This window comes from Xiphias gladius, chromosome 3 (assembly GCF_016859285.1).
Source record: "Xiphias gladius isolate SHS-SW01 ecotype Sanya breed wild chromosome 3, ASM1685928v1, whole genome shotgun sequence".
NCBI classification, from domain to species: Eukaryota; Metazoa; Chordata; class Actinopteri; order Istiophoriformes; family Xiphiidae; genus Xiphias; species Xiphias gladius.
In genome coordinates, this window is record NC_053402.1 from 13,782,407 (window position 1) to 13,803,475 (window position 21,069).

The 21,069-nt window shown below is 40.2% G+C and overlaps 1 protein-coding gene across 2 annotated transcripts in view; it reads right to left on the bottom strand.

The window, feature by feature from the left end:
- Nucleotides 1–21,069, bottom strand: part of cyth3b (cytohesin 3b) — a 38,022-nt gene that overhangs the window by 5,003 nt on the left and 11,950 nt on the right. Inside the window, exons 1-10 of one of the 2 annotated variants that reach the window (XM_040123893.1) lie at nt 17,392–17,450; nt 10,130–10,212; nt 9,481–9,545; nt 8,437–8,503; nt 8,132–8,250; nt 7,343–7,423; nt 6,706–6,818; nt 5,170–5,318; nt 4,593–4,704; nt 746–822 (exon numbers count right to left, since the gene is read on the bottom strand). In XM_040123893.1, the coding sequence (XP_039979827.1) occupies nt 746–822; nt 4,593–4,704; nt 5,170–5,318; nt 6,706–6,818; nt 7,343–7,423; nt 8,132–8,250; nt 8,437–8,503; nt 9,481–9,545; nt 10,130–10,212; nt 17,392–17,434 (909 nt within the window). In that variant the 5' untranslated portion in view covers nt 17,435–17,450. Of the gene's footprint in view, nt 1–745; nt 823–4,592; nt 4,705–5,169; nt 5,319–6,705; nt 6,819–7,342; nt 7,424–8,131; nt 8,251–8,436; nt 8,504–9,480; nt 9,546–10,129; nt 10,213–17,391; nt 17,451–21,069 lie in introns of those variants that run through there. The other variant, XM_040123894.1, reaches the window with a different exon arrangement.

Consider the following 21,069-nt stretch of genomic DNA (forward strand, 5'->3'; position numbering starts at 1 on the left):
TTCTTTTAAAGACACCTTTAGTACATTACGTGACCTGTCCACCTGTTTTACTTTTGTGTTAAAACTATTAAAATCTCTACCTGTGACATTTTAAAACACAATGAAATTGTGGCAGAAGTACAGAAAAAGTCATAAAATCAGCCAACTGTGCTAATATTCACTAGGATTATTGCAGTGGAGCTGTAACTTAACAGACTGCCTCGGTGATGTCAGTTACACAGTAATATCTATCTAAAGTTTGATAACATTAGCTAACATTAGCCCCCAGATGCTACTGGTCACAACAGACCAAGTCAGGCTTTAGCTGCAAAACACCTGAGTGTATTGAATTGTGCATGGGGGAAATTCTTATGAATTCAACTTTTCATGTATAAGAGGACAAATGTGTTATTTCTTCATTTAAATCTTACCTAGTCGAGCTTTAAAATCACTCCAAGTAAAAAAAAAAAAAGTAAATCTTTTAAAAAGTGTGTTTAGCACTATGTATTTTTTTTGTAAAGTGAAAATAAAAAAATAAATAAAACCATATAGGCTATTACAAAGTTAAGATCTACTCCCTAATTTTGTTTTTCTATTGTCCACAAACTCCGAAATGTGTTATTTGTTATAATCCTAGAATTTTTTAGGGTACCCCCAAACTCCTAAATGTCTTCACAAATGGATTCAGATACACACACTGAGGCCACACACATACTTGCAAAGAGGAACTTCATCAACCAAAAGTTTATCTTGGTATGAGACTCACTGTTGTGTATTCAAAGTAGTAGAGGCAGTTGTCTGTCAGAATGAACCACCTTCTCTTCCAGGTTTTCACACGGCCCCCTGACAGGAAGAGAGAGAAGAGAAAGGAAGTGAAACAAAGGCCGCGGTGAAAGACTGGCTGTCTCCCATCAGGAAAAAGAGCAGGGATGTGTCACTGATTAATGACACCAACCCACATCCAAAGTGTTCTCTTACTCTTGTGTACTTTGAAAATTATCATGATAATATATAGTGGTACTGTATGAATACCTGCTGCAAATTCAGAGCCTGTACCTCAGAGAAATGACTCAATGAAAAAAAGGACCATGGCAGCATTCGAAATGACTGATTCTAGATGTCTGTTAGTCAGATCACTGCCGTGTTTCCATTTCCTATGTAAGAAAGGCTGCTTTTCATCAACCACACGATAATATCGTGAGAATTAGACACAATCATAAACATTTAATGAACAATGCAGTACGTTGCACAGAAAGGTCAATTAGTATGTTTGTCTGATTTTAAGGTTATGTTAGTCTATCTAGTTTTTAGTGCTATATGTAAAGTAAGTTTGATATTGACAATAAGCTCTATGTTCTTATATTTCAAAACACTGTATGAAACATAGCTGTAACGTCTGAGACAGGCTTGTTGTAGGTTAGTGCTTTGTGTTTAAAGTGGATTTTCACATAAATGTAGCTGCTGAGAATTTTCTTTTACCATCTATCGACTGTGTTGATGTTTCTTTAGTTTTTAGGCTTTAGTGATATTTTTTCTCTCTGTGATTATCCTCTAAAAATACCTACGAGATGCTCTGGATTGTTGATCTAATTAAAAAAAAAAAAAAAAGGGTGCAATGCAAAAGCCCAAATGTACCACTATTTCTTACAGTTTTTGGGTTTTGAGTGTTTCTATCAGATCATTTTATGAGATGATTTACTCGTTGGGCTGCACTTTGTGTTTTGGCTTAATGTGCTGTATTTCTGAAAAACGCAAGCGAGCCAGTTTGAAGAAAACTGAAGAAAACCATGTATGTGATTACAATCACCACTACCTCTCCCAACTTTGAGCTCAGTTAAATGATGACTCATACATCTGATAAATTATTACTGACTTTGCCTATTCATTTTTAAAGGGAACAGGATAAAACCTCATTGGCTCTCAGGAGAGGGGAGCAAACAGCTCTTGATATGAACCTAACGTGGCACCTAAAGCGCCCCTGAAGAAATGCATGCACGCATACACACATAAGCACAAAAACTTAAACACACACACACCAAACCCCAGAGCAAGTTCACCACCTCACGTGTTAACTTGCGCAAACTACTTCCAAAGAAAGCAAAGACAGAGCAAACGTCCAACACAGTGGTTGAAGCAGAGTTCAGCCTGTGGCAGTGACTGCAGAGCCTCACGATGGAGGAGAACACCACTTGCTTCGGAGAAGTAAAGCGGGGACGCTTTGAAGGCTCTCCTGGTGGGTGACGCGTGTACAGCGCACACTTGCAGAGTCCAAACAGGAATCATAACTTGAGGACGTGCGCATGAGCATGCACAAGCAATTTCTGAGGATTTCCCATACGTGTGTTTGTGTGTGAGTCTGCTTTGACCTAACACTCCCGATTGGTTCCTCACTATACTAAGCATCCCTTCGGGTCACAACACTTCTCACTGCAGCATTTCCTTCCTGTTTTCGTGGCGCCTCACATGAGCCTGTATGGGCCGCACATAATTACAAGAGCTTTGGGTTTCCTTACGTTTCAATAGACTCTGGCTATTGAATTAGCGTGGCCAAATTTCCGCTCAACATAGAGAGAGATTTGCTAAAAAAGGCATTTATTCCATCACATCCTCCAGGGTTTATTTTTAGAGAGTCAAATTAGAAATATTACACTGAGAACCGGTGTGGGAAATGGCTCCAGGGAGGAACCGTACTAAAATGTAATCATGTTAGGTCTGTGAGCCACAATGGGGCTATTTGCATTCGTGCTCACTAGTTTGATGAGACAACAGAGACATTACACAGAGTTAGAGGAATGTGCAGGTCTAGGCCAGGTGTGTGTACGTGTAGGTGTGTGTGTTTGTGTGTGTAAACGTAATAAACTTAATCGCCTCCACTGAGTTTGCCCTTTAACCTTTGACAAACAATATCCAGAATACTACACAGTTTTAAGTCCAATAATAAATCAACCTAAAACTGCAAAGTAAATCATTTAAAGCACTCCAAAAAGGACTCAAATGAAAGGTGATAAGATGCTGCCAGAGCAGCAGGAAAAAGGTTTTTTTTATTGTGGTGTGAACTGTCGAGCAGTGGAACCTGGTCCAAATCGAAAACAGATGTAAACAAACAGAAACGTGGAAAAACAGAGTAGAAACAAGACCAATAATTGTATTACCTTGTTGGGAAAGCATACACAACAGATCCCTGGCACACACATGCGCACACACACTAGCTCATTCAGAAGAAATAGTTAAGACATGTGTTACTTCCCAAACTACATTAGAATACAGTCTAATAGTTTTCACATGTCTGGGGCCATATGTGTACGCGTGTGCAGAAAAAACCATACAAACACTGTTTCTCACTCGAGCTTGACGGACAAATCAGCTGAAATCATCTAAGGGCAGATAAATTGGTGTCAGTGTGTATATTAGCCGATAAGTCAGAAGTTCCCGAGGCACAGAAATGCAAAACATACTGTATGTTTGAGGTACTTTAGAAACATGGTTGCCACATGGTTGTTACATAGTTTGTCAACTAGAGGATGGACAAGTTTATTTTTTAACTGTAAAATGTCTCACTCAGTACCTATCTCAGTCACAAGTCTTTTAAAAATAATTAGGGGGGAAAAAAGGATCTTTTCAAAAATGTTTGTTCATGTTATGTGATTTTTTTTTTTAAACTCTCGCATATGGCTATCGGCCAAAAAAATCCAGTATTGGATGGACCATACTTCCCACTAATAAACAAATATAGTATTTAAATAGTATTTAAGATTGCGCAGTGAGAATGAGTGAAACCTTGCACATACTAAAGACCGTGCATTCACATGGTTTGCTTGTGCCGGCCCTCTGTGATATATCAAAGTGGAAATGAAACTTATGTCCATTCATCCTTTATCTAAACCTACTCATTTTTTTCTCTCATATGTGAGAGATAAATTCAAATTAATATATGTTTTTTCTGCACGGGTATCTATAATCTAAGGCAGAATTATACACATTATTTAATTAATTTAATTATATGCATTCATTATTTCCATGTTTTTTATACTGATCGTTTATTGTGAGGTACTTTGTAAGGTCTACCTTGAAATCTTGAACTTTGCTGATATTCGATGATGATGGTTGAGCTATAACTGCTGAAAATGTTTTACAGAATAAAAAATGAATAAATGGTAATACAGATGCTATAAATTGCTGTTGCAGTGAGTAATAGTCCTGTTATAATGACACTGTTTGGGCATTTGGCAAATTGACAGTAGGTTAAACTGTCTTTAGTCTTCTTTGTTATTCCTTTTATTAAAATGTTTAAAGACTGTTGGAGCACACAGGTATTGATACGGACAGAGGTGATTAATCTACATCTACATCCATTTATGGGGAACTGTGGGAGTGGAAATCAGGCCTGTGCGTCCAGTTTCACAGTGATTTGAGATTTATAAAACAGAACCATGTGTGTGAGAGAGCGTGAGTGGCCACTGTCCTCAAGCTCGATCCTGCAACTTAAGTTCTCGCTCAACTGTGAGAACAAAGCCACAGTTGTAGAGAGAAAAAATGCAAGAGTAACCAAATAAAGTCAGCCAGGATGTCCTGCATACGCTCAGCAGGGGAATGTGCAGAATGTACACACTAACCTAATTTGAGCAGCCAGCCCTCTCTGTCTGGGTTGAAGAACGTGTGCGTCAGGTCGTTCCCATCATCCTCTGGGATCTTGAAGGGTTCGCTCTTGATGCTGTCGTATAGATTCTGCAGAGAGAGAAAGGAAAGGGGGAAAACATTATTGAACAGAAAAAGGAATTGGGTCACATTAACACAACTCCAGACGAGCACACGCACTTTTATTTTATTTATTCAAAAGAAGCAAAGGGCACTTTGTCACAGACGTCAGTTTACAGTATGTGGGTAGATCGACTTGTTTTTCTGCCTTTTTCTCTGAGAGATCACGAAAGATCATTAGCATGAGTATCAGGAGCAGATCTCATTCTGCTGAGCTGCAATGTCTCGGTTAGTGAAGCCTGGCTCACTACTTTGCATAATGGAAAAATTTCCTATAGGTCTCTCATTTGTCTGCTAAATCACAATAACGGCTGTACTTTACACTTTTAATTGTCAGAGTTGCATTAACATGTGTTTTACCAACACAACGTTTCAAAGCCGCACTACATCAGATATATTTGTCAAACCTAACTAACTAATAAAGTCAACACTCACCCTGAGTAGCTCCTCTGGGAGGTCTCCCCCCTCATTGATCCCCCTGTTCATGGAGATGAAGCGCTCCACGGGGGGCTTGTCTCTGACGTTGGGATTGTGCAGGCTGGTGTTCAGCATAATGATGGCAAATGATAGGACATAGCAGGTGTCTGTGGAGGCAATTACTCATAGTGAAACTGGGAAATATAAAATACAGTACAGGCCCATATCTGTGTGTGTGTGTGTGTGTGTGTGTGTGTGTGTGTGTGTGTGTGTGTGTGTGTGTGTGTGTGTGTGTGTGTGTGTGTGTGTGTGTGTGTGAAAACAATTTTTTCTTTCATGGAGTTTATGGATTAGTGGGGAAATGATATCGACCTCTTAGTGCAGTTTAAATCATTGATATTATAATATCAATATAATATTTACGGAGTTAAAATGAAAACTTACAATTGAAATTTCAGACATTCTCCTCCTCAAATCCAAATATTAAAGAATATTATTTCAAAACAAGCAGAGGCTGTATGGTGCTGGGTATTCAACTCATTTATTATAATGGTTTTAATATGACAGCACCCATGATTTGTAATTAATTGGACATTAATCCATCAAAAGATATTCTCACCACCAAATTTCGGACTTTGTCTGTTAAAAAAAAGAATTTAATCAACAAAAAGCCCCATATTCTGGGTAACACACACACAGGGCGCAATCCAAGGCCTTGTCGCACTGAAGTCACAGTGTCCCTGCAGTCAGGAACATACACATGCACGCGCGCGCGCACACACACACACACACACACACACACACACACACACACACACACACACACACACACACACACACACACACACACACACACACACACACACAAATCCATGATCCACCGCCCCTGTGACTCCACATCATAACTCCAGGGAACCATCCTCCACCTCATCCATCCACACACTAACTGCCCCAGTCAACATCCTCCGCACTGTAATTTACAACCCTGAGCGCACCAGTTCTGAGAGATGACCAATAACTAAGTCTGGGTGTGTCACCACTGCACCACATCAATATTCATAACCTGAGCTGTCACCTATGTCCTCAACGCTCGCTCAGTTAACACACGAGCGGCAGACAATGTGCGATGGGCCAAGATCGCACCAACGACCACTATTGACCGGTGATCAATTTCATTTTCACTGCTGCAGACACGAATACTGATTACAGTGCGATTAGTGGGCAAGCTGCTACCTACAGAGGAAAATGGAGAAGTAAGTGGACTGTTGGTCCAGTCAGGTTCAGACTGACATCAAAATAAACCTCAAACTAATTCTCTGTAAGTGAACGTAGTCACGCAGTGATTATAATCTCCAGAGCTGTGGCCACATGCTAAAGATTTATACAGCCCAAACAGGTCCAGCTGTCTAATGAGGGAAGACAGACAGTCAGAAGCATTGATCTGAGGCTGAGGTGGTCTGGCTGGCCAATGTTATCTGTCCTGGACTGTCTGGCTCAGTCTGACTCATATATCCGCTGCACTGTGTGTGTAGTGTGTACGCTTGTGTGTAGTACCTGTGGACTGGAAGACGCCGGGATTGCATTGGCAGTACCTGGAGGCAAACGCCTCCATCATACGATCAATCTTCTGGGCTTCGCCGGGAAGTCTGAAGCTCCACAGAAACTGCCTGTAACAGCAGGAAGAGAGAGAAAAAATACAACGACATGTTGTGAAAAATTGATGAAATGTATATAACAGTATATGGATATCCACTGTAAATTACAAACCCTACTACATGCCTCGGCCTTACTTAGAGGGGTTTTTAGACATTATAAACATTAAAAAAAACAACAACATTGAGCGGTTTGTTTGCAGTAACATCAACAAGAACGTTTTACCTTTAATAGGACACTCTTCAGACAAAACAGTATAATGATGAGTAAAGGCTCGAACATATTTGTCAGGGAATTGTAGTTTGACATTTGCAGGGCTGTGATGCCACGATAACTTTCCAGATTCTTAAAATCCTGTCACGGCTGTACAGTGTTTCGGTACCTGATAAGCATTTAAACTCATGTTTGCACTACTCAAACTGGACGTTATGGACTGTGTTTCACCTTCTCATCAGTATCTGTAGCAACACACCCACTCCAGTGAGGCCACCTCTTTCTGTTTTTAAAACAGGGTGCTGATTTTTGGTTGTTAACTCACCTTAAGGCTTGAACGAGGTTGAGGTCGGCAAACTCATGAAGCTCTACAAATGCCTGGAGGACCTTGATGTTAAAGTCATCCCTGGAGGAGATGAGGGACACATGTCACGCGTTTAACTAGTTACACTCTTTCCAAACAGAAACAAACAATGGACTCAAATCATCTGGAGATACGTTGCAGGGTACAGTGACTAATACACATGTTTTGGGGGTCAAGTTGGAAACTGAAATCCTGCAGCCATGTCACAGTGCCAGTTTCAGACCAATGTCTGTATAAAGACATGAAAGCTCATCTTCTTCCCAAAGATGGGAAAAACTTATTTGACGGGCAGGTGTATGAGTGGAGCCTTGATACCGTGGCTCGACCCGCCAATCACTGCTGCACAGACTCTGGCTCCAAATGACAGCACAAGATGGCAGTGCCCATATCCGCGATGATATCTTGCCTTTATATTTGTACAGCGGGAGGAGGTGGAGACACGTCATCCATCCTTATATACATTCATTGTTTCAGACAGACAGCCACTGTGTCCGCCAAGCCAGGCGGCATGAAATCCCTGTTGTTGTGACAGTTTTATCCCCATTGATTTTCCTTCGATAAGAACCACATGTCCGCTCAGTTATTTCACTGGCACTGTATCCCATCGCTGTTCTGCTCCATAAATCCAGACTATCAATTTCCTGGGGCTTTATGCCCATGTCTGAGAACATGCAGTTCTGATCTGACATAGAGATGGGTAGAAGAAAAAGAAAGGTGGAAGGAAAACAGAGGGAAAACTGGAGAGCTCACCGTTCTCCTAAGTAGTCCCCGATGACCGTTTTGTTGAGCCCTTCGCCTTTGTAGAGGAACTGTGCAATGTCCTCTGGGGTGTTCTGGAGAAGATCATTCTCCAAAAGAAACTGGATTCCCTGTCAAAAAAAAAGAGTGTGCGCTACACTTCAGTAACCTCCTTTGGTCTGTGTTAATAGCCCTGATGGATGGCTTGGAGAAGTTTTAAATTTTCATTCAAGCGGCCCAATCAAATAATAAAAGTGTGATTCAACAGCAACAGTTAAACGATTCTGAGAGATAATGAGTCCAGGGCATGGCCTGACCTTTTTAGGGTCCATGTTGAACTTCTTCCTCCCCATGGCAATCTGTTTATTTCTTTGCGTGGTTTTGCTGCGGGGAAAAAGAAAAAAAAAAAAAGACACATAAAACATCAATCACCAGGCAGTTAAGGGTGTGATGTTGTGCCCAGGCTGCTGTGTTCGTTCAGTATGTTAGTTTGTGATGGGTTGGTCCAGGATGTGGCATGACTTTTTTTATTTGTTACTCTGTTAATGAGTGTACAGTGGGACTGTTCTGCGTTACTCCCTTCATTTTAACCCAAACTGCAGCCAGCTGGAGGAATATTTTCCACTTTAATGTTTCTCCTCTTCTAAACTCATTCTGTATGTGCCCCACATGGAAATCTCCACTTTTGTATGTCTGTGCATGCTCCCTACGCTTCCTGTGTGCCCAAAATAGCCTGGGCTCCTTTGCCAGCTGCACCTGAGACACGCACACAAACACACGCACAAACACACACACAGCCTGACAGACGGCCTCACTCCACCTCATCAACCAATTGAATGAAAGCCTCTGAATACAGACTGTTGGGCTAATGTTTAGTCAAGGGACTGTCCCACTTCACTCCTCAAACAAGGGGATTAACGTGCACACACACCCACGCCACACACTGAACAACAGGTGTGGGGCTCCTGGTGGAAGCAACTATATGTGTGAAGAGGAAAAATAAAGAATGCACTAGACCTGAAACATTTAGTTAATTGATTTGTCAATTAACAGAAAATTAATCAACAACAATTTAGGTAATTCATTACGTAATTTACAATCAAAAGTGCTAAACATTTGGGTTTTGGGATGCAATGTGAAGATGTAACCTTGGGGTCTGCGAAGCAGCATTGTGCATTTTTCGTTTTTATATTAAAAATTTAAAATATAGACTAAACGATTAATCCAATAATAAAAAAAAAAAGAGTAATTATTGTTAGTTGCAGCCTTAGAATGAACAATTTCGGCTTTTCCTTAACAAACAGAAAAAAAATACAGCGGGGGGGAGACACGTAAAGGCAGTGAAACCTAAAGAAACTCACCTCTCTCCCACACAGGTCAGCTGCTCGATCTCAGTCATTACCTCTGCAATCTCAAACTTCAACCGCTGCAGAGAAAAGAGCAGCAAAATAACTCAGTCACTTATTCTATAAACTACAATTCGAGTTTTATTACTTCTAATAAAAAGACAGACAGGGGAGGACAAAGTGGATCCCGTGGCAGCTCTGAAGTAAAAAGTAAATACCGTCCAGGAGGATCCTTATTTGACAGTTACTTAAGATTAAGTAACAAAGAGCATCCCGACGAAAGGTTTCCTTACAGTTATAGTAGGACTGGGTGACATGGTTAAAGATCAGTATTTTAACAGGATCGTCTTAAGAGAGCATTTCTGCCTTTATTCGACGGAGGACATTTGGGAGGCGACAGAAAACACCTGATAGGAGTAATTTGGACATATTACAATACACTGACTGTATGCAAAAGACATCACACATAAACCACATTTATCAAACTAATGTTCAATGCCAATATGTAACACTCTTCAGCAATACATCAGACATAAACCACTTCAACACCTTGTTTTATTGATTTAAAATTTACCCAGAATAACTGGTAATATTACTGAGCCCTACTTATGATAACTTTCTGCAGCTGGAACAAATAAAATATCATTCATGGACTGTTACTCACTTCAATATCATCCAGAAGCTCTTTTTTCCTGCGTCGTATGTTCGACAGCTCATCTCTTTCCTCCAAAGACAGGTCCTCAGGTACTGGAAAATAAGGAGAGAAGGGAAAATGAAAGAGCATGTGTGAGAGAGAGAGAGAGAGAGAGAGAGAGAGACACAAAGAGAGAAAGAGGGGCAGGGTTGTGAGGATGGATTAAATTAATTCACCTTCCGACCAGCCAGTCAGAGTCACAGGGATTAAGCTTGACAGTGCATATCTTTTCAATGAATCCCAAAGACATTACTCATGACCTAAATTAATAGACTAACAGACAGACAGAACTGCCATTTCATCTTGAAATTTAGGATTAAATACGGTACGTTACAACAATACAGGGAATCGGGAGGCCTGAGAGTTCAAAATTTCAAGTTGTTTTTGTGGCCTTTTACTCTACATCCCGTGCATTTCTGTTTGAACCTGTCAAATAAGGCGGCTAACACAGCACTGAGGAGAATAGAGGTAAACTTCAGTGATTACAAGATGAAGAGCGGCCAGAAAAACATGTGGCGAAGGCAGAAAATGTTGAAATTTGGACTGAAGTTGCAGAAGAAGTGAAAGTTCTGTTTTTTTATTGGCAACTTTGGGGCCACCTGGCAAACGTACGTCCAATATTCACTCTCTTTTAGCTCTGTCCTTTGCCTCTACCAAATCCTGAGGGAAATATCTGGGTTTTTAGTTGCTGAATGTTCCACTATGGTCACCAGCTGGTCTCTAAATGTGTCTGTCTGCTGTTTGGTGCTGAGTAAGTAGAGGACAGTGGGTTTTCAGAGCTTTTCCTCTGAAAACAGTTGCCTGCTGCAGCCGAAAACAACACTATGAGAGTGATTAGAGGGAACCGAAACGGTAAATTAATCCTCTCTAGGTTCGTCACTACAAGTGAGTCCTTTCACATTGTCAAATTGTTATCGCATTGTCATTAATCAGAATATCAATTATAGCCGCTTTAAGTATATGAAATTTCCGGATGTGTATACATGCTTATATAATGTAGGGACATGTATGTGAATAAACTGTAGTGGAGCCATTTTCTTGTCACCCACAGGGGGAATGAGGAGGGATTTTTATCTTCTGTCTTTGCTATTATTCAGTTTGTATATTTCTTGTGTCGTTTATTAATAAAGAAATAGAAAAGTGCCATTTCTCACCTTTATACACTACCTCTTTACCGTATACATTCAGTGGTCACTTTATCAGGTACAACTGTACAATCTAACACAATCCAAAACAACAGCCATGCCATTTTGGTGACATTGACGGAAATGTATTGATTAAATTATATATTTATCATTGAGGCCACAGTTAAAGCTAGTGGTATACTGGACTACATGATATTTAGGTGTGTTTATTATTTTCTGTCTTTCCCATTTACATACATGAGGAAACTGTCATTAACTATGACCTCCATGCTAAAACATTTCATTTCCTTAACACCCTCATGGCAGTTTCAAAAAAAAAATTATAGGCATCATAAAAGTAGATTTTATGGCAGAACAGTTGTATTGGATTACACTAGATTGTGCAGGTGTACCTAATAAAGTGGCCACTGAGTGTATACAGTGTTATGGAAGTAAATTATACAGCAGGTGTTGGAAGCAGATTACACAAAAGCCACATATGAAGAAGAAGTTTCTCGTGAGAACTTTCTTTCAAACCAAATTAAAACCACAGAAATGTCCCTCTTGAAATCAGATGACTTCCATAAATAACATCCTGTGTGTTTTACACACAAACACACACACTGAGCATCTGGCGAGCTCCTGCCCCCTCAAATATTGGCTTTCTGATAGTTAACTCTCGTTGAGCCCTCATTTGGGGTAATTAACACTGCAGAGAGAGACCGGCGCATCACGCAACATGCGTGTTTTACTGCATGAACCCACAAACACTGTATACATAGGTGTGTACACACTATACACTGTATGCGTATACACTGTGTGCATACAGAGTTTATACTTCACACACATAACATTTATTATATTCTACACTGAGGGTCCCCAGAGCCACCTACTTATCCTTCATTTACCCGTGCCACGTCAACCTCTCCCCCCAAGACCCCTCAGAGGATCTCCCCCTCTTTTCCGCCACACATCAGAAAACAGCAATCCATTTGAGAGCGGGCTGACAGGAAGTAGGTCATTTTCACATGGAGCTATACCAGATTGTGCTTCTCCTACGCTGTCTCTCTCACACACATACACATGAACACACTCCCCCTCTATCTCTCTCTTTGTCCGCCTCCATCCCAGTGCTTGAAGTGGGGGTGAGAGCAGATTCAAATCCCCCAACTGAATCATACCGCTAAGCAGCTTTGCAATTCAGACATTTTTTTTCTCCCCCTGACTGTAAATAATGGGAACAGAAAAGTAAAGTTATTTCCTCTCCTCTTTATCTATCTGCTGTATCTCTCTCACACATTCTCTGAATCAATCCCTCTCCCTTGTCTTGCTCTGTAAGACAAAGTGACAGAACCAGCACGGACCATTAGGTTATTATGTTCTGAGGGTACGGAGCTCATTTTATCAAAGACAAGCAGCCAGTCAAGAGAGCAAGGATCCAGATGTTGGTAGAAGGCTTTTTTTTTAACTGTGTGAGAGAGAGATGATCTACAATCTTGTGAAAAAAGAAGGACTAAAGCAGAGATAAAAGGGAGCTGCGTATGTAAAAAAAGAAAGAAACAAAAGAAGAAGAAAAAACAACTTTTTCAAATGATCATACAAAGGTTCAAAAATGGATGAGATGCTAATGGAGTATAAATATCCTGTCTGCCAAGCATTGTGCAGTTGAATGATGACTCACCCTTACTTGTCAAGATATCAAAAGTAAGTGTTTTTACTGGCTCGACTGCAATTTCACGATGGAAACCCCCACATAGCCAGTATAATAAACAATGCTCATGATGACAAGGACGAGATGCCATTAACACAGCTGCTTCTGATTTAATGAAATCCTATCTTTTCTGTAAATTGTAAGACTGTAAGTACATTGTTATGTATAGACTCTAAATTTACGTTTTTGTAATTATTTGCCAAGTGCCAAGAGGGGTGGATGGGAATGTGTGTGTGGATGAATTGGATGTCTGCAAAGGTTATTGCTTCCCTTGTGTTTTTTATTTTCTTTTTATTCTTCTTTTTAAATCATATTTTCCTACTTTGGATTTGTACATAAGTCAGTTCTATATACATATAATTTTGTCATTCTGGCGAAAGGTGTAAAAGACTGATTTAAATGTTTATGTTGGACCTTGGAAAGAAGGTCGTAGCTGACAAAACAATCTCATTATAAAGTCCCTTTGGAAGCCTTTTTGGAGCTTTGGATCAATCAGATTGGGAAATTTGTTGTCTAGAGAAGAGCTGGATGAGTAGATTGATTGGGCTGGGTTATACTCTATCATAACTCGGTCGTACAAGGTGCTGTCCAACCATGTTGGGAAATAACAAGTGTTTGTAGTTGTTCCAAACACTTGGAGGCGGAGTGAAAAGCTGTCCATCATAGAGATGTGATATCGTTTAAAACCAGGGATAGCGGTGCAGGTTTTCAGGTAGTCTCTCCAGAAAGACATTCATGGCATTGCACTCCATTGTTCACAGGAAAAGTGCACAAATAGTGGAGCAACAAATCAAAAAAGAGAGCTGAGAGAGAGAAGTGCAAAACTCTTCTACTTTCTCACCTCCGCACAGCTGGCCAATCGCAGCGGGACGTGGGTGTGAATGTCAGCCTGTGGGTTTTGGAAAGTTACAGAAATGGCTACTCTCGTTTCCTGTCTACCTTTATACTGTCCCATCTAATTAAAGCAAAAAAGGCCAAAAAATAATCTCTGATAAAAATTTTTTTGCTGTTACCACTGGGTAACATGAGTTTGTAATAATGGATTCCTGGCGAAGGGTCCGTGAGGTTGAGGAGGGTAACGTCTGCAGGTCAGAAAACAAGGACACAAAAGGATGCTCTCAATACCAAACAGCAAAGCAAGGACTCAAGACTCAAGAGTGATGTAGGAACAGACACCAGCCCACCAGACATCTTCACACTCTCTGTCTCTGTCGCTCTCTTTTCTTGGCTTCAGTTAAGCAGCCTCATAAAGCAGTAATTGTGGCGCAAAGAGACCTTGCAGGCAACCTACGTCTGTAATGTGCAAAACACTCCTCCATCCCTCCTACTCTGGCTGAAAGAGCTTGGTCGGACCGGAGAATGGGACAAATTGTCTGAGGGGAGAGAATCTGTTTTGGGTAACAATTCCCCCGCTGTGTATGTTTTGTAGCAATGTGGAAAATGCAGAGTAATCTGATATCATTGTAAGGGCAACTACTACTGTACAGCTGAGACTGGACATCTTATGCATTATGCATGAAAGTCTAGGAATCTGTGAGTGTATGTTTATGTGTATTTCCATAGAGAGTAGCCCTTTTTGGAAGAAAAAAAAAATCCATATTAGTTTACATACAAACTCTCCATGTTTAACCCCAGGAAGAGCCACATAGATTTCCAATGCAACACCACTCAGCCTTTTCATATGGTGACTTAGGGGGCTGCTGTTCCAGTTATAATCAATACATCATCATAACAGTCGTTTTCCCCATATTGGTCTTAAAGCATGCATGGATGAGTAACCGCCACTGTGCCAAAGTCTTCTCAGACAGAAACGATGTCCAGACTATTTCCATAGGGGTCGCTGAGTTTATGCCTTCCCCTTTCAAATCTCACAATCATTTTTAGTTCTTTTAACTCCGGGGAAAATGTAACGAGCCGGATCACCGCCATCTTCAGGGGTCAGGGAAGTGGTCTTGTCATCCAAGTGAGACAGACTGAACTGAGTAGGACATTGACTGTGTTTATGTAACAACACATTTTGGTGACTGTCTTTAAAGTTAGAATCCTTTAGGTTTCCATTACATCAGACCTCATTTTTGAAATTATTTATGGTCACCTTGACATCTGCAACAGCCTTTCAATGTATTTACATTCTGCAACTGCCTCTCTGCATAGTGGTTTTCATTGGTTGTGTAGGAGTCCACCATTCTTAGATTCAGTTTGCCTTCACACAAGCAAGGCATTCACTGGAAAGGATTCATGCATATACTTCAACCTTACTGTCCGATCGAAGCTTCCCTGTTCGCTGATCGCTTTCTACAGGTGTACCAGAGCTGTATCTGTTCCTGCTCACGCAAACTGGACAATTTCTACTCCTGCTGTCTCTTATTAAAAGTGGCAAACCAAAGGGTGGGTTATATTGTGAAGCAGGCACAGGAAATGCAGCTTATTTGTTGCCAGGGTCATTACTGAGATCTGGTCACAGCCTGGATGTGATGGAAAATTATTGACTTTTCATCCCTTTTAAAACAATGTGACGCGTGTCTGAAATGTGAAACATTTTCACAAAGTAGGGCAACTTGATCAAATTGCTCTTTCATCTTACAGTATTCAGGTCACTGTTGGTATATAGTATGATTAACTATCATTAGAGGTAAAATCTCATGACTCCATTATAAATGTAACTTATGACTTGCCCTGCTCCAGACAGTCATAGGGGTCATGAAAAGGAAAATGGAGATCACAAGCAAATTATTCATACCACTGATAACAGAGTCTGTGTTTCAGGCCCACTCATGATGCACCCTTACACTTATATATCTCAATGATGCTCTTTGTTGGAGCCAGTGATCACCTTCTTGGTTTCCCTAAATCAGTTGATTGGATGTGTGATTAGTACGGCTCAAATGTGGGTCAGTGCTGCTACTGACACCAGCAAATATTTAATATCTGCTGATATTAATTAACAAATATTGAATATTAAATAATATTTGTTGGTGTCAGTAGCAGTGCTGACAGACATTTAAGAGCTGCTGCTCGAGCTGTACTTACCACATACATCCATTCAACTGACTGCTGAAAACTACTCAGGGTTTTAAATAATACATCTAGGCAGGAGGACCTCAGTCCTGAGACAGTTCACTGTCTGATGCTTTCTGGTGATACCACAAGACTGGGATCTGATTCATGTGACCGACTGGCCTTTATTGGCAGATCACCAAGTTAAATGATTAAACGCCTTTGACAGTCACGCATTTCCAGCATTACTGGCACCAAGGGCAACAGAGACAAGAAGGAAAAAGACCTGCAGATGGCTGGGTAGATGCAGACAATATGGTCTGTCTGTTTTGCAGCTATGTTTGGTTTTATTCATAACTCAGGCTAGACTACAGATTTAGCGGCAACATGTAAAATAGTCCTCCAATATCATTTAAACAAGCTCACTACACTTTAGGATGAATCTGTTCTGCTCAAGACAGCGGACCAAAATTTCACAAGTGCAACAGATTTTCTGTCCAACGTCCAGATTGTTTAACTGAAAGTCAAATTACATTATTAAATCTGGAGTCCCGATTCTAAAATGAGTTGGAAACAAATCATTTAGCTTTAAAATCAGTACTTTATTTGTACAGTGTTTAACCAGCTCACTGTCATTGAATCAAAAACAGAAGACAAACAATAGGCAAACACTAAAATATGGATGATTTCTGGTATTAAACATAGTAATATAACTTTGACGAATCAATTTTTATACCTTGCAAAAACCAAGATCATCGAATCTAAGGAATCTAAATTAATGAATCTAAAACCTTGTACTGTAGTATACCTTTATTGTCAACCATGGCAGATTTGTAGCTAATGAGCTAAAACTTCCAAAAACCACCAGTAAACATAAAGTAGCCTTTTAAGCCTTACACCAACCGAATGACAGTAGAATTATTTTCTTCTCAACTCCCAGCTAAAAAACTTCACTCAACAAAACAACAGTCAACAGAGCCAGTGAAACACTTCCTGACTTTCACCAGGCTTGCAGCGGGACAATGGCAGGGGATGTCTGCTGATCCTCCGGTAACAATAGCAACCACGTAAATGGGTTGGGGCCTTTCCCACCACAGGCTAATTAGGGAGCAGTTACACAAGTTCACAAACACAGACAACACTGGATTGTGGCGAGGCTGCTGCAAATATGTGCAACCCAGCTGAGTTAAGAGTGATGCAAGAAAGCGGATAAGTGTGTCAGAGTCGGTGACACACTGACAAATAAACCCCTAAAGGACTCGTGTTTACATTCACTTCATTGTATGAACTCTGTCCGTACAACACCATGATGCACTGTAGATGAAAATAAGAAACCTCCATCTGATCCACCATAATCCTTTTTCACAAATTAAACCCTATTTCCTGAATTAAATACATACCACATCTCCTTTTCCTCTCTCCACTTCCCATGATGACTGACATGCCATCAGCGGAGGTGTCTGTGTCCTAATGTCCGCCAGTAGTGTGGCTGCCTGCTGTTACAACTTCACAGCAAGACTGTTTTTAGCAGCCTGTTTCTCACCCATGTAAGCTACAGTTGTGGCTGGTAGGTGTGTAGTAATTGTTTTTCCCCACGGCGTTACACCTACTCACAGTTCTCAAGCAAGCACACACACACACACACACACACACACACACACACACACAGGAACAAGCATGCAAAGTACACACACACAAACACACACACATATTCACACTGACAGCCTCTTTGACAGTTCCTGCCTCTTGACAGATGACAGTAGTGGTGTGGAAATATGCCCACATTCCTCCTACTGCAACCACCAAGTCTTGTCCAACCGGCTCTCTAGACACCTCCTCTGATTCCATCGCTTCTTTTGGTCCATTTAACTGCATTTCTTCCTCTCCCTTCCACATAACACTTGGAGAACACTCAACTCAAACATTAGCCCTCCTAATAAAATAATCAAACTATCAAGAGGCCCATCTTCCCTTCACAAAGCCTATGATGAAGGGGTTTTGCCCTGCATTTCGCATCAGATCGGCAGCACTGAGGGTGCAGCAGAGCACACTGGTTTAAATACAGCCCACTCACCGTAAGAGCATCAGCTTCAATAAGCCAATCCAGTCCATAGAGCTTATGTTATTGTCCACTTCACTAAGTCACTTTTACAAAAAACACTGGTCTGAGGTTTCTTCCTCACTATTGCAAACATTAGATTTGCATCTTTGAGCGTGCCCTTCTACTATTTTTATCTTTCTCAGGAATGTCCACTAATACATCTAACTACATATCCAGGAGAACAAGTTAGAGATAAAGAGGACTCATTTGCTGTTTCTGCTCAAGTACAAAGAGACACCTTTGGGCCAAAATCTTCTTCATTATAATGGTCCCTATTTTCATAGAAGTTCTCCCTTCACATTAATAAAAACTAACAAGATTTGGGTAGTTTTCCATTTGGGTCATGATACTGGCTTTAATCATATTATTTCAAAAATGCATTAAAAAAATTATAATATATATCTTTAATTGGTCAGGAAAAGAATTTCCATATTGGAATCATGTTCAGCCAAAACAAACAACAGCATGTTTTGATATCAACCTGGCCTTTTTATCTGTCTAGCTCTAATTCTACCATGTAGATATCAAGCAGGTATAACAATTACCCTGTTTATCATTTTTGTTTAGTGTATTAGCGTATTAACATTTGCTAATTAGCATTAAAAACAAAGTACAGCTGAGGCTGATGAGAATGTCACTAGGTTCGCAGGTATCTGGTCAAAAATCCAGGTATGTGACAAATTTAAATTTTGACATGATGATGCTAGATAGAAAGGGGGTCACTGAAGTGATCACAAATCATCGCGAGGAGAACATGGATGTCTGTGCCAAATTTCATGTCAATCTATCCCATAGTTGTGGATACATTTTACTGAAAACCACGAGTGTGAACCTCATGGTGACTCTAAGGGATAGATTGCCAGTCCATCCAGTAGATGCTGAGATATTTCACAGGGCAAGTGGGATAGCAAGAGGAAAGGAAAAGTCACAGAATCACCGAAGTCAGTAGAACTGCCTCGAGCCATGTTGCTAGTGTTTCTAAAAATAACAATAAAGGCTGAAAAGTTTCATCATCGTCTGGAGAAATACAGACATCAAATTCCTACGTGTCTTTTCAGGAAGGACTAAAACTGCTAAGTCTCTCAGTTTTGTAAACACATCTGATGCAAAAACCATGCTGTTGTCCTTGGATGCAACACTTGGTGTAAAATATCTAATATAAGACACCTGGAGCGCATGCAACAGGAATACCTTATTCTTGATGAGCGTGGAAAAATATTTGAAAATTTTGTATTTCAGTATTTTTTTTTAGAATACTTAAACTTTTATCAATGTCCCAGAAATGCCTGTCAAATGTAAATAAATTGCTGCCTTTCAACTTTCTTCACCTCAAAGAAATTACAGATTGTCTTCCAAGTCTGCCGCAGTCGCTTGTTGTTCGCTCTCATCTCAGAGGAGACATCCACAACATTCCCTTTATGAAAATTACAACAAAAATCAGATATTACATCAAACGCAACCGTTTGAATCTTCAAAGCCTCAAAGACTCTATAACACAATCCCTTGGAGCAAGAGCATCTCTTCATGGAACCCACTAGTCACAGTCACTTATTCATGAACAAGTACTGCGTTTGGCACATTTCACTCTTAAAGAAACCTTTCCTCTTCCCTTTGAATTTGAAGAACAGCCTCTGATTGGTTTAGTGTTGGGCCATCATGTCACAATCTTCAGACAAATTAGATGAGTGGTTTTGGCAACAGGATCCCTTTTTTTAAATTTTTTATCTTTGCTCAATTACAGACATGACTGCAAGTAGAGATGGTCTTTCATAATGATTGTTGATCTTACCTCACGTGTCATTTCCTCTACAACAAAATGCTGGATTATTACTCCTACATGGATTTTTCACTGAAACTGATTTCTTACACAGTTTTGCATGTTACACAACTGATACATGATCAGGCCATCGGTCTGTCTGCTGTCAAACTGAGGCCTTTTCTTATCTTATCACACAGTCTCCATCCTGCTCAGACTTTCCCTTTTTCCCAACGGGACAGCAGTGAAATTTGAAAGGCAGATGCTGATCTTGACAGCCTGCCATTTAACCCATGTGGTATGTAGGTTGACAGTGATAGTAAAGCTTTGTTTTGTCTCTCAGTCTTGTTTTACATAATGTTCTTTCTAATCTCACACTCTGTCTAGACAAGACCTTTGCTAATTGACCGAGGATTCAACTGTTACACAATAACACCTACGCCAAAGTCAAGGGGCCTGCAAGTACGGGGCCAAACTAAGCCCTTAGGGGTTATATGTTCTCTAGGTGCACAGTCAGATCTGTTGAGATGGCAGCGATGCTAATATTAGCACTCCCCGCACAGTATCACTTTTCCTCTAGCGCCACCATAGATTAAAAATTTCATTTTATCCAATACTTTGTTTTTTGACTAGCAAATGTTAGCATGGTAAAATGCTAAAATGAGATGGTCAGCACCATCTAAACATCAACATGTTAGCATGCTGATGTTAGCATTTAGACTCTAACATACCAATTCTGACCAGGTTTTTCGTATATAGTGTGTTGGCAGAGAAAAAGGGACAAAATAATTATACTCAAACCAGGCAGAATCCATACTGAAAAATGTTAATTTTTGAGTGTACTGTCGATGCACACGTTTCTCCCAGAACACAATGCACAAAGGAGATGAAGGAGCTGCTCACAGCTGGACAAAAACTAAGATAAATTTTGGCTGGTAGTGAAAAAGCCCAGGAAAGATATTAAAAAACCTAAAAAAGATATCTATTTGTTAAGTTTAACTTTCAGTAACATTGCAAAGTCAGTTTAACTAACATCTGATGTCTAATTGCCTGTCAGTATAAAATGGTTAAATATGTATATATTTTTAGTATAACAATTAGTAAGCCTATATAGTACATACTATATAGAATTAGTATCTACTATGGATTTAGGACAAACCTTTAGTCTTGTTTCCCTAATCTTTGCTTTTTCTTGTGGAATTCTGCACAGGTGTGTAAAAA